Source organism: Ictidomys tridecemlineatus, chromosome 2 (assembly GCF_052094955.1).
Source record: "Ictidomys tridecemlineatus isolate mIctTri1 chromosome 2, mIctTri1.hap1, whole genome shotgun sequence".
NCBI classification, from domain to species: Eukaryota; Metazoa; Chordata; class Mammalia; order Rodentia; family Sciuridae; genus Ictidomys; species Ictidomys tridecemlineatus.
The window spans coordinates 36,072,741-36,088,726 of NC_135478.1; the positions used below are offsets into that span (position 1 = coordinate 36,072,741).

The 15,986-nt window shown below is 39.5% G+C and overlaps 1 protein-coding gene across 3 annotated transcripts in view; it reads right to left on the reverse strand.

Moving 5' to 3' along the window:
- Positions 1-8,468: 8,468 nt before the first annotated feature.
- The window catches only part of Nr1d2 (nuclear receptor subfamily 1 group D member 2), a 30,465-nt gene continuing 22,947 nt past the window's right edge, over positions 8,469-15,986 (reverse strand). For all 3 annotated transcript variants that reach the window (XM_078038295.1, XM_078038296.1, XM_078038297.1), the window contains one exon: positions 8,469-11,852. In XM_078038295.1, coding sequence (XP_077894421.1) covers positions 11,656-11,852 — 197 coding nt within the window. In that variant the 3' untranslated portion in view covers positions 8,469-11,655. The remainder of the gene's footprint in view (positions 11,853-15,986) is intronic.

Sequence of the window (15,986 nt, forward strand, 5' to 3'; positions counted from 1 at the left end):
CATAGATGCCAACCATCCCTAAAGTGACAAAACTGCAGGGAGACAGTAATGTGGTTGTTTGCTTGAAAGAATTCCAGAGACCAAAGTATACAATTTTGAACACTGGGCTATTCAAGGGCCTGGTAAACTTGGAAACCACAGAGGCGAGGGAAAGGGACAGAAGAGGGAGCAGGATGTCAGCTCTAATTCCACATTCACTTTGCTCCGCTCTGTTTTACAACAATGTCAGCTCTATGGAAGAAAACAAAACGTGGCTTCTGTGTCTTTAAGGCCCAGGAGGCATTGGCAATGGGTAGGTTTCCATAGCAACTTGTAATACTACTGTCTATTAAGTTGAAAAGCAACAATAGAAACTCCCTAGCAGATAAAGTGCGATACTTCTCAATGACAATTATCTGCTTTTTGGGGCCTGGCTTTTGCCATACTTAAAAAATCCAACACCTAGATTCCTTTGCTATGTTGGAATGAAGCAGGGCTATTTTTTTTTTTTTAACTACTTTTCAAAAAGCTCTCAGACAGAAAAAAAAAAAAAAACATGTTTTTGAGGAAGTTAAGCTGCTTTTTGTCCCCAGAAGAATTTTCCCTCTGTACACATACACACTGCACACAAGTAGCAAGAAAGATTAGGTAATCCAGAAATCTATCATAGCCTGCTGTAGTAAGACTGGATCCATCAAGATCCCATGTCAGATCTCCTTGAAAGCGCCTGAAGTCATACCAAGTCTAGACAGGTGTGCTTTGTACACACCAAAAAAGCAAGATCATCATCAATAAACCTCAACAAGCCCCCCTCATTAATAGTCAATGATCAACTTAACACTTGTTGAAAATAGAAGGCATTCTTTGGAGGACACTAGAGCTATAAAAATAACTAAGACCCATTTGTGACCTCTATCTGCTCATAAATGGAGAACTGAACATAGACATGTAAACATAAAACCATATGATCAGGTTTCCCCAAGTATTAGGAGCTGAACTGTATCCCCAAAATTCATGTGTCAAAGTCCTAACCCATCATACTCCAGAAGGTAAACTTAATAAATCTCTATTAAAATGAGGTTATTAGGCTGGGTGTGGTGGTGCATGCATGTAATCCCAGCAACTCAGGAGGTTGAGGCAGGAGAATCACAAGTTCCAGGACAGCCTTAACACTTTAGCAAGACCCTATCTCAATAAAATAACATTTTAAAAAGAACTGAGGGTGCCAGGTGCGGTGCGGTGCATGCCTGTAATCCCAGCTGCTCAGGAGGCCGAGGCAGAAGGATCGTGAGTTCAAAGCCAACCTCAGCAACTCTGTGAAGCCCTAAGCAATTCAGCAAGAACCTGTCTCTAAATAAAATACAAAAAAGGACTGAAGATGTGGCTCAATAGTTAAGCACCCCTGGGTCATTAGATGGAGCCTAATTCAAACTGACTGTTCAAGAAGACACTAGAAACAGATCCTCCTTCACAACCCTAGAAAGAAATGACCCTGCCCACACCTTGATCTCGAACTCTCCACCCCACCCACTTCCAGGACTGAGAAAACTAATTTCTGCTTTTATCGAACCAGGGTAGGGTCCTCTGTTACAAAAGCCCTAGCAATCTAACAAACCAAGCTATTTTCCTCCAGTACAGTATTTCTCAATCTTTTAACTATATGGAAATCACCTGGAGGACTTGTTAAAAACAAGTTCAAGCCCCAGTCCTGAACTCTGATCTAGGAGGTCTGGAATGAGGTCCTAGAATTGGGAATTCTGACCAGTTCCCAGGTGATGCTGATGCACGTGTTGAAGGTCTACCCGAGAACATTTGCATCAAATGAAGGAGAGGCTACATCTAATCTTAGCTAACTCTAGATGGCAGCCCTGGTGCTCCCTCCTGCCCGAATCTAAAAATGGAAAGGATTCCAGCTGGAGGTTCACAGCCAGGTGCAGTCATCCAAGGGATACTGCCCAGGGGCACTTGCCTACTGGAGAACACAATCAATGAAAGCTGTATTTTGCAGAAAGAGAGACGCTAAATTTCAAGGCACAGTAACCCTGCCTGTTACTGCAACCTAGCCCATGAATAGCTGCACCAAGTTCTGATTAATTAGACCATTAACTCTCCTTCACTGAAAAGTTAGGCCAGCAGATGAAGGGTAAAGAAGTTCACATCCATCCCCTCAGAGGGGACAGAAGTATTCCCCCCTTGACCTTACCAGGGGCAACTGGGCCCCTACCCAAGACCACACTTTAGAAGGCCTACTCTCCTCCTCTAACTGTTCCCTCCCCTCCAAGGGGGCAACCTAGCCCAGAAACCATGCCCTTTTCTAGATGAAGCCCCAGGTATTCTGATACCCTGCCTAAATGGCCCTGTCCTTGCACAAGCCTCTTTAGTTTGCCCCAACCCATTTTTTCCTAGAAGAGCCCGTTACTCTCTACAGAAACTGAAAAATGTTAGCTACTTGCTTCTGCAGGTTCCCTTGCAGAAAGAAGCCAAATCTGGCCAGTGGGAGGTAAGAGGGGAACTCTGCAGGGCTCTTCTGGGTAAGATCCCCTCTATCCCTGCCCCTTTAGTAAACACTGCCTGTGTGTTTAATCCTAAACCCGAGAGGTAATTAAGAGGAACAGGGCATGAGGCTTAGTTCTGGGATAGAAAGAGTCCTCATCTATAGCATTCATTGGCATCCAAGTAATCACTACTCCCACCAAGGCAATTCTGAGAGACCAGAGTGAAATCAATTAGCTTCAAAATTGGCTTTCACGATCACCATAACAGAAAGACTGCTGTGCAATGGGGCAGGGGCGGGAGGTGGACTGAGGTCTTCCTCTATATTCTTGCCCTGGCTGGCATTTATCAGAGGTAGGCCTGGTTCCCTATAAATAGCACCGTTCTTCCATCAACTAGGCCATGGATACTGAGCTCACAGAAGAGTACTCTTTCTTCCTAGCAGTATTCCAAGTAGACTACACTTTTTTTTTCCCTAGAAGAGCCCCGTTACTCTCTACAGAGGCTGAAAAATGTTAGCTGCTTGCTTCTGCAGGTTCCCTTGTAGCAAGAAGCCCTATCTGGCCAGTGGGAGGTCAGAGGAGAAGTCTGCAGGGCCCTTCTGGGTAAGATCCCCTGTATCCCTGACCCTTTAGTAAACAAGAGGAAGGTTTCTCCTCTTCCTTTCTAGACATTGTACTTCTGTTTCAATGCCTAAACCCTGGCAGCCATTTCAGAACCATGAGAGAGAGCATTACAAACATACAAGATGACAGAGAAAGATCAAAACTCCCAATTGTTTTCTTTTAATTAGTTATGGCAAAATATACTTACATGGTTAAGATGGTAAGTTTTATTAAGTATACATTTCCGGTAGCATTAAGAACAATCATGTACCATCAGTCTTCAGACTTCTTTCATCTTGCAATATAAATTTAGAAACAACACGGCAATCCCATCTCTCCCCATCCCCTGGTAACCACCTTTCTATAGTTTGTCTCTGTGAATGTAACTACAGTAGTGCCCCCGCTTATCTACAAGGAACACTTTCCAAGACGCCCAGGGGATTCCAGAAACGCAGTACCAAACCCTATACATATCATGATTTTTCCTTTGCGTACACAGAATTATAGCATGGATACACCGGCCAACAGGATGATTCACATTCCGGGCAGGAAAGAAATGGGATGGCACAAGTTCTCACCATACCTTCAGAACACCACACCATTTAAAACTTTGAATCATTTCTGGAATTTTCCATCTAATATTTTTAGATCATGGTTAACAGTAGGTAATGAAACCAAAAAAAGCTAAACTTTCTTGGCGGAGGGACACTAGTGTACCGACAGAAGCCCTTGTGGCTCGCATCTGGCCCTGTTGGGTTTGCAGCCTGAGCTTTGGGTTCCCTATAATGTCCCAAGGAAACCCCAGACCGCGGTGGCCCCTGGTTCTCCACGAGACAGGCACAAATTCATCACCACAATGAGAAACCAATTTGGAGATTTTTACTTACAGAACCTGGGCTGGGAGGACGCGGTGAGTCGTGCAAGGCAGGAAGGAGGAGCGAGGCGGAGCGCTTGCAGCCCCTGCAACTAGCGGTATATATACCCGGGACCAGGGCGAGGCCCGCGTGGCCCGTTTCCCGGGAAGCCAAACGCCAGCTCCAGGGGGGGCCCCGTCCGCGGGCCACATGAGGTGCGTCTAGTTCTTACTTCTATTTCTTATCTTGACCACTGGCTTGGTCCATTCGGATGTGACATTCGACTTCTTGGGACGTGTCTCAGTACTGTCACCTGAAAGTCCTGGGCTGGGGGATCTTCCCTCTGCGCCCTGAAGGTGGTTGGAGCACAGGTGTGAGCCATCGAGTGAACCTGCTTCTGGAGCGTTCTGATGCCAGGTCAGCCACCTTTGCCGTGGTGTTCTTTTTTCATTGTTTATACACTGTGTATCCATTCGTACGTCGATGGACCCGGGTTGCTTCCACATTTGGGCTGTGAGTAATGCTGCTGTCAACCAGAGTATGGATATCTCTTGGAGACCCTGCTTTCAATTTCTTGGGGTATACATCCAGAAGTAGGATTTCTAGATCCTAGTTCTATGGTAGTTTTTTGTTTGTTTCAGGTTCCCCCCCCCCCCACACACACACACACACACTGGGGATTGAGCCCAAAGGCACTTAATAACTGAGCCACATCCCCAGTCCCACTCACCTTTTTTAGAAAGGGGCTAACTAAATTGCTGAGGCCGACCTTGAACTTGCAATCCTCCTGCCTCAACCTCCCAAGTGGCAGGAATTATAAGCGTGTGCTACCATGCCTAGCCTATTTTTGATTATTTAGGAACTGGCACATAGTGTTCCGCAGTGGCTATAGTTTTACACTCCTCCCAACAAGCGTTTCAGTATCTTCACATCCTCACCAACACTCACTTTCTGGGTTTTGTTGTTACTAGTTGCCATGTTAATGGGTATGAGGTATGGTCTGGTGCTTTTGTTAGTTTTGTGGTGCTGGGGATTGAACCCAGGGCCTTGGACATTTGAGGCAAACCCTCTACCAACTGAGCTGTATCCCCAGCCCTGGTCCTGTCCTTTTGATGGCATTTATGGAGCCTATGAGCCAGTGTGGAACTGCCCTGCCTCTAGAGATCTTGTACACAAAATAAATAATATCCTTATTGTTGAACTCCCCTTTAGAAATGTCTTCAGCATTTTCTAACAGATACACTGCTCTTCCTATAAGACCCAAAACAGAAAGGATTCATTCTCTTCGTGATTCAATTATCTTTTCCCCATGTTTTCTGTTACAGATCATTTCCTGCACTGAGAATTTAGCACAGATCAAATCACAACACAGTACAACCTCAAAGGAGTGCTCATACCAGCTTCACCGGTGATAACCACAAACTGGAAACAGCCCAGATGTCTGATCAGTAAGAAGCTGGATAAACCATGGTATATCCATACAAAAGAATACCATTTTGCAATAAAAAGGAATAAGCTATCAGTACATGAATGACACAGATGAATCTCAGAAACATTATGCAGAGTGAAGAAAACTTCATTCAGAAGAGAACACTGCAATGACTCCATTTATGTGAAGTCTTAGAACTGGCTATGCTAATCTGTGGAGGAAAAACAATGGCTGTGTGGGCCTTCCCTGTTAGTAAAGGGTCTTTGAATACATTTTAATTCCCTCTTACAATCACTTTATTTTATTGCCTCTCGAAGTTAGCATAAGAATTAATGTGTGAAAATAGTGGAGCCCTGGTAACAGTTTAACAACCAGCCCCCTGGGTGGGAAAAAAGTATGTGCGTATTTATTTAGTTACTGAAAGGATATAAAGCACACCATTTATAAAACATACAATAATCTTTATTGTAAATTCTATATAACCAATCAGTTCTCACAGAATGTAGTACTTGGTTTCTGCCGAAGTTACAACTGTCAAGTATAGTTCTGACATAAAAGCTGATTGATATTTAATGTGTATTAATTAGCAATAACAAAATGAAAACAAGAAAAACTACATTAGAACTTATCAATGATGTGAGAAGCTAATTTGGTAAATCAGATAATAGTTCTCAATTGCTGGAATATTCTTCAATTTTATGTGCTATTCCTTACAGTTACACACATGACATGTTTTTAAATTTAGTCTGCATTAACGTTTTCATCATCACTTTTAAGTCTAGACATTATACGATTCATCTCACCTTGATTTTCATAGTATCTGTCGATTTCCATGGTATAAATAACTCCACTCTGGCCAGTTCTGAGCTACAAATGTACCATCACTAGCAGGAAAAAGATGTGCAGGAACACAGTAATTTGAAGTATTTCCACCATATCAGTAAGAATTAAGGCACATAACCTCAAAAACTTAACAGTAAAACTCAGTAACTAGAAAGTAAGAATTTTTAAGGATGGATTTACTGAAAGTTATATATATATAAAAATTGGGGGGCGAGGGGTACCGAGGATTGAACCCAGGAGCGTTTCACTACTAAGCCACATCCCCAGTCCTTTTTTTTTTATTTTGAAACAGTGGCTCACCAAGTTGCTTGGGACCTTGCTAAATTGCTGAGGCTGGCTTTGAACTCATGATCCTCCTGCTTCAGCCTCCCAAACTGCTGGGATTACAGACATAAACCACCACACCTGGCTATAATTTTTCAATGATTGTGTTTATCACTGGTTCCCTAAATTCCTGGAAAGGTAACAGATCATGTGAGTCATTCAAGCCAGCTGGAGTACATTACAGTTAGAACACCAGGTTGTCCTGGTACTTTTTCTTGAAGATCCTGTAATTGGAAGCCCTCATGCTCCACGTGCACACAACTCCCCCAACACAATCAGGATTAACTCCGTGGCTTTTCATGGAATTTCATTTTGCATTTGGATTTAAAAATAAAAGATACCCAGATGTTCAATAAATGTGTGCATTATTAGTAAATGACTAAACCATTACTGCTCCAAATTCTCGTCAGATACAACAGCTAAGAAAAAGAGCAGCTATCACAAGGAGCAAGAAGTTGATCAAAACAGAATGAACGTAGGTGCTTTCCACTTTGGAAACTACCCTACTGACATTTAACTGCAAACCCCAAACAGGAAACGAAATGGCTTTCATAGGGGAAAAAAAAAAAATAGATGAAGTTAGAAACAAAGCAACATCGTAACAAGGGGTGGGGCAGGTGCTGAGGTTAAGGATAGGTGTTCAGAAGAAAATGAGACAACAGGGGGGAAAAATGCACACATCTTACTTCAGAAACTTTAAAAGATCAGAGTTGACTCTGCAGACTCCATTAGGAAAAATAGGGGGGGGGAATATCAGAAATACCATATTTACCTGTGTAATCTGTACATTAAAATTCTGAAAGCAAATTCACATTCCAGGGAATGTGCCCCAGTTAACCCTCTGGAGGGGGCTGAGCTTCCTCCAAAGAGTGCCCTCAGGCTCCCATGCCCACTCAGTGTTGTCCTATGTGCATCTGATCCTTGGTGTTGGTCAATCCCCTCACCAGCAACCAACTCTGAGTGGGAGCAACTGTGCCCTGCTACTAGAACACAAGCCACAGCTGTTTCTAAACTGAAACCGAAAACTTGGGAAAGCAAACATAACAAATTTTAACATGGGCTCGATGCAAGTGTGAAAACTAAAACCAGATCCATGAATCGGTTGTCTTTCCTCAATGACTCACAGGCAAGAGTTTTTAAATTCAGCAGAAATTCAACCCTTTTTTCTATCAACTGACCATTTATTTGGAGTTCAGTGATACCTTGTTAGGCTATGCCAAGTGGGGGGACAAAATAAAGTGCAAATTTTGAGTAATCGCTGAATTTGATCAATATCCTGATCAACACCTCAAAGTAGGTATGAGATTAACAAGGGTTTTGTTTTTCCCAAAAGCACAATTTGCAAAGGAAAAAAGGGGCGGGGGGGCGGGAGTTACTTTGTGGAGAGTCTGTGGCAAATGGCATCTCAGTAAAGCCTTCCTTAATTCATAATGCTTATTAGAGAACAGGACTGACATGAAGACATCTGAGCCACCTCATTTAACCCAGCATTTCCAAATGTATTTGATCAAGGACCCTATTTCTCCCACCTAACATCAATTAATATCCACAGAAAACAGTGGGCATTACCCATTTAAGCAACCGCCCTGATATGGGCAGCTGGCATGGGCAGCTGTGAGGAAGGGCAGGGAAGGCTGTCTCCTGGAGGCACTTCACTTCATGGCCAAGGCCAATCAAGCACCTCCTCCTCTTCTTCCCCACCCAAAGAGAAAGACCTCCTCAGATACAGTGGTCCATGATTCAGTTGACATTACAGAGAACGGCAGCAGTCCTTCCTTGCTGGACTCTAAACTCTGAAATCTTTCTTAAAAAAGCCCAGCATATATCCATTTCCCCATGCTGAGTCAGGTTTTCTGCTATGCTCAGGGGAAAGATTAGCTCAGTAAATTAAATTATAAATGGTTTTATAAAATGTCAAGGGAGGTAGACACAAAACACCACTCAGTTAGAAATAATATTTATTATCCCCTCCCCCCATGTACATATTACTTCTCAGAAACATGAAGATATTATCCATGTCCTCATCAATTACAGTATGTAGAAAATAAACAACTCATATCCTGTCGACAATATATTTTCTATCTTTTTAAAACAATAGCCGCTTTATTTCATTTTTTTATGTTAGTTCAAGAATAGTTTCAAGTTTTATTTTTTTGGATCAAATCAATACAGTCTTTGTTTACAGGTAACAATTTTCTGACAGAGTCCCTCCCCCCAACCCCTAAAAAAAATTTCTATATCCTAAGTGATAAACTCTTCTTGTACATTCAGCAAACTTTATATTGGAAAAGAAAAAGAATAATTGAGATAGGTATTTACTCTCGTGCACAGTAATAAATCTAGCTGAGCTTCTACACCTTGCTTTGCGATGATGTTTGCATAAAATAAATCACCTCTTATCAAGTTACAATGGTAATTTCTTGAAATGTAGATATGAAAGCAATACACTTAATCCACTGAAATTTCCTTCTAATTTTTTAATCTGTAATTAAACTATCACCATAAGGACAAGCTTCATCCCAAGATGTTTCTCCTTACCCTCAGCTATTTCTCTCTGAATCCTGGAGTCCTCTCTCAGATCACATAGACATACATTAAAAGCACAGGGGGAAAAAAATGTTTTAGCTTGCTGACATAATGCCCTTAAGTTTGCTGACATAATGCCCACATTTTAACTTTAAAATGTAAAATCAGAGTTAAAGCATCACTTAAATCGTACAGTACATTATTAATCAACAGTGTCCCACAGACTCAGAAGTTCCCTACACTGGTTGTCTTCTTTGCACTTAACAAGTCTGTAACATGACTCAATCAAAGAATGTGCTTGTAATAGGCTGCTGGTTTAACTTTAGAATTAGAAGTTTTATATACTGGGCTATTTTCAAATATGAGAAAGGCTATGAGTGGTATATGAACTATTAATTTTGTTTCCCATTACCTACAGGAGGAATTTATTCAAATAAAATTTTACAAGACAAAATGAGAATCTATATGCCTACATGTGGATGCATACATGTATATATTAAACCTAACTAAAGTTTTACAAGCAATACTAACATAGTTCTGGTTACACATTCCTAAAGACTTAATGGTCTTAAAGATACATGTAATAAAGAGGCTTATGCAAAAGGCAAAACTTAAGAACGTGATCTTTGAGGTTTTCAATATTATTTCAAAAAGCTGTTTCTATCCCTCATAGAAGAAAACTATGCAACTGTTTATCTTAGGGAAAAAAATATAAAAAGATAATGCTATCATGTAAGAATTCACAAAAACTATAACTGTATATTCCATAACAGTCATACCTACTTAAGGTAAATCACAATTGTGGTTTGTATTGTGTTACAGACATCACCATTACTTTTCCTCTGTTATAATGAGAGGTTTTATCTTTTTAAAAATTATTTAACAAGTGCCACAGAAATTCAAATCCCAGTAGCAACAAGTTAAACAATATTACAAAATAAGGCATTCTGTTCGCATGTCAGGAAAGTAACAGGCTTAGTGCAGTAAAGCGAGCTCTTAACATTTTACAATTTTATATAATCCAAACATTATAAAGAAGGTAATCTCTACCCAAAAAGTCCAATTAATTTCTATTTTTCAGGGAAACAGAAAAACATACATAAAATTCTCGAACTTTGGCTATTTCTCCCACTGCCATAAACAGAGACTGATCTTAAGTATTTAATAAAGCCATTAGACATGTGGATCAGTCTCTGACTATGCCATTTCTAAGCCTGTAGGTCACACAATAAATGATTCCAAATTATAGATTAAATCTAATTGACAAAAATCCCTGTAGTGTTATTTATGAGGGGAAAAAAAAACAACACGTGAACTCAGGACACACACACACACGTGTGCAAACACACACAAGCACACGTGCCACATAGTAAACAGTTTCCTTAATTAGTTCTCCAGAAAGAACCAAAATTCTTTATCATATCATCAAGCTGCAGCATGTGTACGAGGGGCAGCAATGCAACCTTATAGCACAAGGTAAGAATCTGAATGAACTTTTAAAGAACTAGTACCTCGAACCAAAGATTTTACCAAAGATGAACTCTAAAATACGCACTTTTTTAAAATTTGGACTTGACTGCCTGTTGCACTTTTACATTAAGTGTCGCTTAAACAAAAATAGAGCATAAATTCAATATTCTACCATCTAAACATTTTAAAGCAATGGTTATGTTATCATCAACAAGTAAAATGCACCTAATTTGGGTCTTTTGACACCTCTTAAGTTTATTGTATGATAAAGTTCTTCACAGTTTAAAATATTGTGAAGAAATATATTTATGTATAACTATTCACATACATACTATGTACACATACTATGTATTTGATGTATCCATAAACTCTGAATGTATGTATCAGTAGGATACCCACACATATGCAGGAACCCTAAATAGACTGGTGTGAAGTGTGAAATGGTTTCCCAGAAATGCTCAGAAAAGAATATCATTATGAATAACTGTAATAACAAACATTTTACCTTATTTACATAGTGCCTATCTCCCAAGAGGTAAATATGTTTTAAAGACATTTTTTAGTATCTCTGTGAGGTTGGGCACTGAAGACACTATCAATTCTCATTTTCCACAACCAAGTACCTGCCCAAGATCATACACTTTAACAGTGGCAGAGTAAAATACAAACTTTAAGCTCTCCCAGCTCCCAAAGTCTTTGATAACCAGATCTAACAGTCCTGTGGTGATACCAATATTTCCAACATTAAACACAACTTCTACCACAAAGGAACAATTTCTACATCCTCCTGTACTTGTGATTGTGCGTTATATGTATATCACAGGGAGATTAAAATGGTTTTTGGTTTTGGCAGATGAAAAAGTCTAACATTCAGTGTGATTATAATTCAGTGTAACTTCTCCAGTTTAAGTGCAACACAGCTGATTGGTCTACTGGGGAGATGCAGTCAATGTCTAATCATAGCTGAAGAGTTCCTGATCCAAACAGCTACTGTATGATTACAGAGATAGCCTACAATCTTGTATTGTCTTAAAGGTCTTTTCTATCTCCACATATGGTATACACATATAAATAAGCATTTTAGCACAAAATGTACAGTTAGCATCAGTTCATGTTGAAATAAACAAAGGCCTTAAGGATGAACTTTAAAGGCCAAGAGCTCCTCAGAGTGCATGTTGTTTAAAGATCGAAGATCTGGCAACTTTAGAAGTAGTTTTGTAAAAATAGAGGCCTCATTTGGATGGTTTTTCATTATTAAGGTCCTTAGTGCACGAATGAGGGTTTCCTGCAAAGCCTCCACAGAGTTGACGTTTTCTATTCCAGATCGATCTAACAGGAAGTAAGGAATACAGAAACAGAAAGGAAGAGGATATATTATTGACAATAAATAAAAATACAATTCTTGTTCATCAATCTTACTAACAAATTCAAACAAGGTCTTTATACTTTAAAACAAAGGCAAAAGATAATCCGACAAAATTTTTTCAGTCTAATCGCAAGTTTTCTAACTGTATTAAAATGCACACGTATCACACAATATATTTGATAAATCAAAATTCTTTAGTGCTTTGGAATTTTGGTTCACATAAAACAAGAAGTTTTGATCTATTAAATCAGATGCCATCTGTGATGTCAATGGCTTTCCAAGTGCCAAGATAAAATGAATAATGTGATACAGAAATATATTTTTAATACATATAAGCCAAATTCCACACGTGAAATGCAGGGACCCTCTAAAATAACCTCTAATAATTCCCCTGGTATTCATACCCTGTGTAATCCGATCCTCTTTCATGGGCTAGACTAGCTGAATCATATCTAATGAATAAAACTCTGGCAGAGAAGTTTAGGTTATAAAAACTGTGACTTCCATCTTAGGTATCCATCTCACTAAGAAAAGTCAGCTACCACACTTGTGAGCTGCCCTATGAAGAGGCCTCCGGGGTAAGGAACTTAGATGGGTCTCCAACCAACAGGCCACAAGGAAACAAGAGGTCCCGCACAATAGCTTTCCAGGTGCTGAATCCTGTCAATAACCACATAACCCTGAAAGCAGAGCCTTTCCTCCCCTAGCTTTCAAATGAGGTCAGGGGCCTCTGCTTGACTACAACCTCCTAAGAAACCCTGAGCCGGGGAATTGTCTCTAAGCCACACCTATATTCCCAATCCTCAAAAAAAGTAAGATAAAAAACATTTATTTGTTTGTTTGTTTTTTTACTGAGAATTGAACTCAAGGGCACTTAACCAGTCTCATCCCCAGCCCTTTTTTATATTTTATTTAGAGACATGGTCTTGCTAAGTTGCTTAGGGAGGGTCTCACTAAGGCTGGCTTTGAACTTATGATCCTCCTGCCTCAGCCTCCCAAGCTGCTGGGATTACAGGCATTCGCCATTTGCATTCATGAGGCACTAAGTTTTGGGATAATTTATTATGCAGTAATAGATAATACACCATGCAACTTTATTATACTAGCTATATTACACTACATTCACTTTCATTTAGCAAGACTATGTTTACTAAGCTTGCCATGCAAAATGTTAATTAGTGATTTAGAATAAACCAGCAATAAAGTATCTCAAAATTAGTCAAACCATATGTAGTCAACCCATAGGCTTTTTTCATCAGCAAGTTATTTCCTCTCTTTACAAAAGGAGGCAGTAGTGCACAAGAAATATGCAATGGTCCCCAGTAAAAGGCAGCTGTAATTAACATGAAAAAGATTTCTCTTCTACAAGGAGGCAAACTACTTTGGTCATTCATACCCTATCATTTTTCACAAGGATACTGAGGATGTCTTGCATTAACACTGGTAGTTTAAAAAGTCCACTGCAATGTAAGCATTTAGAATAAGTACTAAAATTTAATAATAAAGTGGGGAGGGAGTGTGATACAGAAAATGCACAGGAAACATGATGAAAAAGGCTTATCTTTTTCTGTAAAAGATGGGAGAGGAAGACATACTAGACATGGAATCCAGGGCTTTGCACATGCTAGGCAGGGTTTCTACTGAGCTACAATACCAGTCCTTTTTTATTATGAGACAGGGTTTCACCAAGTTACCCAAGCTGGCCTTGAACTTCAATCCTGCCTCAGCAGTAACTGGGATTACAAGATGCATCACCATGCCTACTGAGTTTACCTTATACATAACAAAATTTGAAATCATAACTATGTCAACTCTTATGCAAAAAGAAACAAATTGAATACCGATTACTGATATGAGGAGTCAGAATTTTTCAGATAAAACTATTAAGACAAAAAAACCTCTTTCTCTTGGCATCTTGTAGCCAATGATAAAAAGTTATCTTTGCAAAAATAAAGTTTTCCATAATGCTTCCAAGAATCTGTTTTGCCTTGATATTCAATTGTTGTTTTGTTTTGTTTTGTTTTATAAACATCTTTGTAACTTATCAAATCATTAGCCAAACTCTGAATGTATGTGCTGGCTACTCTTCTAGGTGCTTGGAAATCAGCAATGAACAAAACAAACCAAAATCCTTTCCTTTTAAGGAGGTTACATTTTAGCAGAATATAATATTTTGGATCTTATCATAGGTAATTACCATACCAGAAAAGAATGACAGCGTTCCCCTCAAAATAACCAACACGGACAAAGAGAGAAACCAATGCTAAGGAGGTAAAACTGTTTGAGTGGGAACTAGATCATGAATAAATTGGTCCTTTGGTTAATATTTGGGTTTAGATGACCTATGCTTGTTTCCACAGCTCAGAACTCAGGGAAATGGATGCCTATACTAAAATGCAAATCAAATTACATTTTACAGAAGCCTTGATTTCTTTCTTTTCTTTTGGTACCAGGAATTAAACCCAAGGGCATTTAACCACTGAGTTATATCCCCAGTCCTTTTTTGTGTTTTATTTTGAGTCAGGGTCTCTCTGAGTCAACAAGTTGCTGAAGCTGGCTTTGAACTCCTGATCCTCCTGACCAAGCCATTGCAATTACAGGTGTGTGCCACCACACTTGGCTCAAAAGCCTCAACTTCTAAAACCAAGTTCTTTATGATTTTGAGGCCAAAGGACCCAATGATAAATCTGGCTGGACCATAAACAACAATCTGCTATAGACTGTAACACTGAATGCACAGACTGAAGTGGAAACCCATCTTCTAAACAGTGCACTGAATTAGGTGACATGTTCACATCTGTCCCCGCTTCTTCAGCTGGTTCTTCCTGCCACTCCCAAAAGCCTGTACACCTCACCAACCTCCTCCAGGATGCATCTATAAAGACAACTGAAATCTCTATCTAGAAGAGTCTGGGCCAAATACTGACATGCTGGTCCCTAACCTTCAACCAAAAAGTATCGCTGTCACTTCACACAACCTGAAAAAAACTTACCTTCCAGGTGTAACTCCCCTTCAATGGCATCAGGATTCTTCCAATCTCACAGACAAGGTCATGTTGAGATTCCCCTCTCCCTTAGCAGCTAGAGCTATTTCTTCATAAGCAGTACAGTGGGAAGGCTTTGAAGCCAGGCACTGGAAGCTCAAACACCTGCTTAGCCAATTATTAGAAATGTGACCTTGGGTAAATCATTTAACCCTTCTATCTCAAATCCCTTGCCTGTATGACTAAGGATAACATGTCCTAGGCTCACATGAGAGGTCCTTAGAAAATAGAATTATACAAGGAGACCTAGAAATTAGCTAGCATTTCTTCTAACATCATCAAAATTTTTTTTACATAAATGAAGTTTAAAAAAAAAAAACAGAGACAACTAGAGATTCTAAGGAAAACAAAAAGCTATTCAAAAAAGAAGCAAAACTATAATGAAGAGAATATAAACAATCTATTTGTTTCTTGACATGGAACACTCCCCATCCAGGCTAGAGCAGTTTGGGGCACAGATTTATGTCATTTTTTAAAAATGTTTTTATTAGTGCACTATAACTATACCTAATAGTGGGGTTCATTATGACATAATCATATGTGCATTATAGCTTGACTATCATTTCATTGCCCACTGTGTGAATACTATGAGCACTATTTACATACCATTTATTCTACAAATATGACTTTTAACATTCCAACTTTGAAGTTGATAAATGAAGTGTGTAAAGCAATCAGTTCCAGAACAGGACATAAATATTTTGATTCCTAATTACACAGAAACCATGGTATAGAAGACACTTAAGATATAGCGGAAGGAAGATACTCTGTAATGGAAAAACTCTACCAAGACTACCCAAGAAAGACAATGTAGAAGTGAAGGAACATATTAATGTACTTAGATGAATAAAGTTGAGATTAGAGAAAAAAAGCAGAGACTTTTTTTAATCTCATTTTCCCACTTTACAAATAGGTGATTTTTCAGTAGTAAAAATTTAAATCTGATGTGAAAAATGCATTTGTGTATGCTTGTATATCTTCAAATATAGACATAACAAAAATGAGAATGTGGGCTGGGGATGTGGCTCAAGTGGTAGCGCGCTCGCCTGGCAT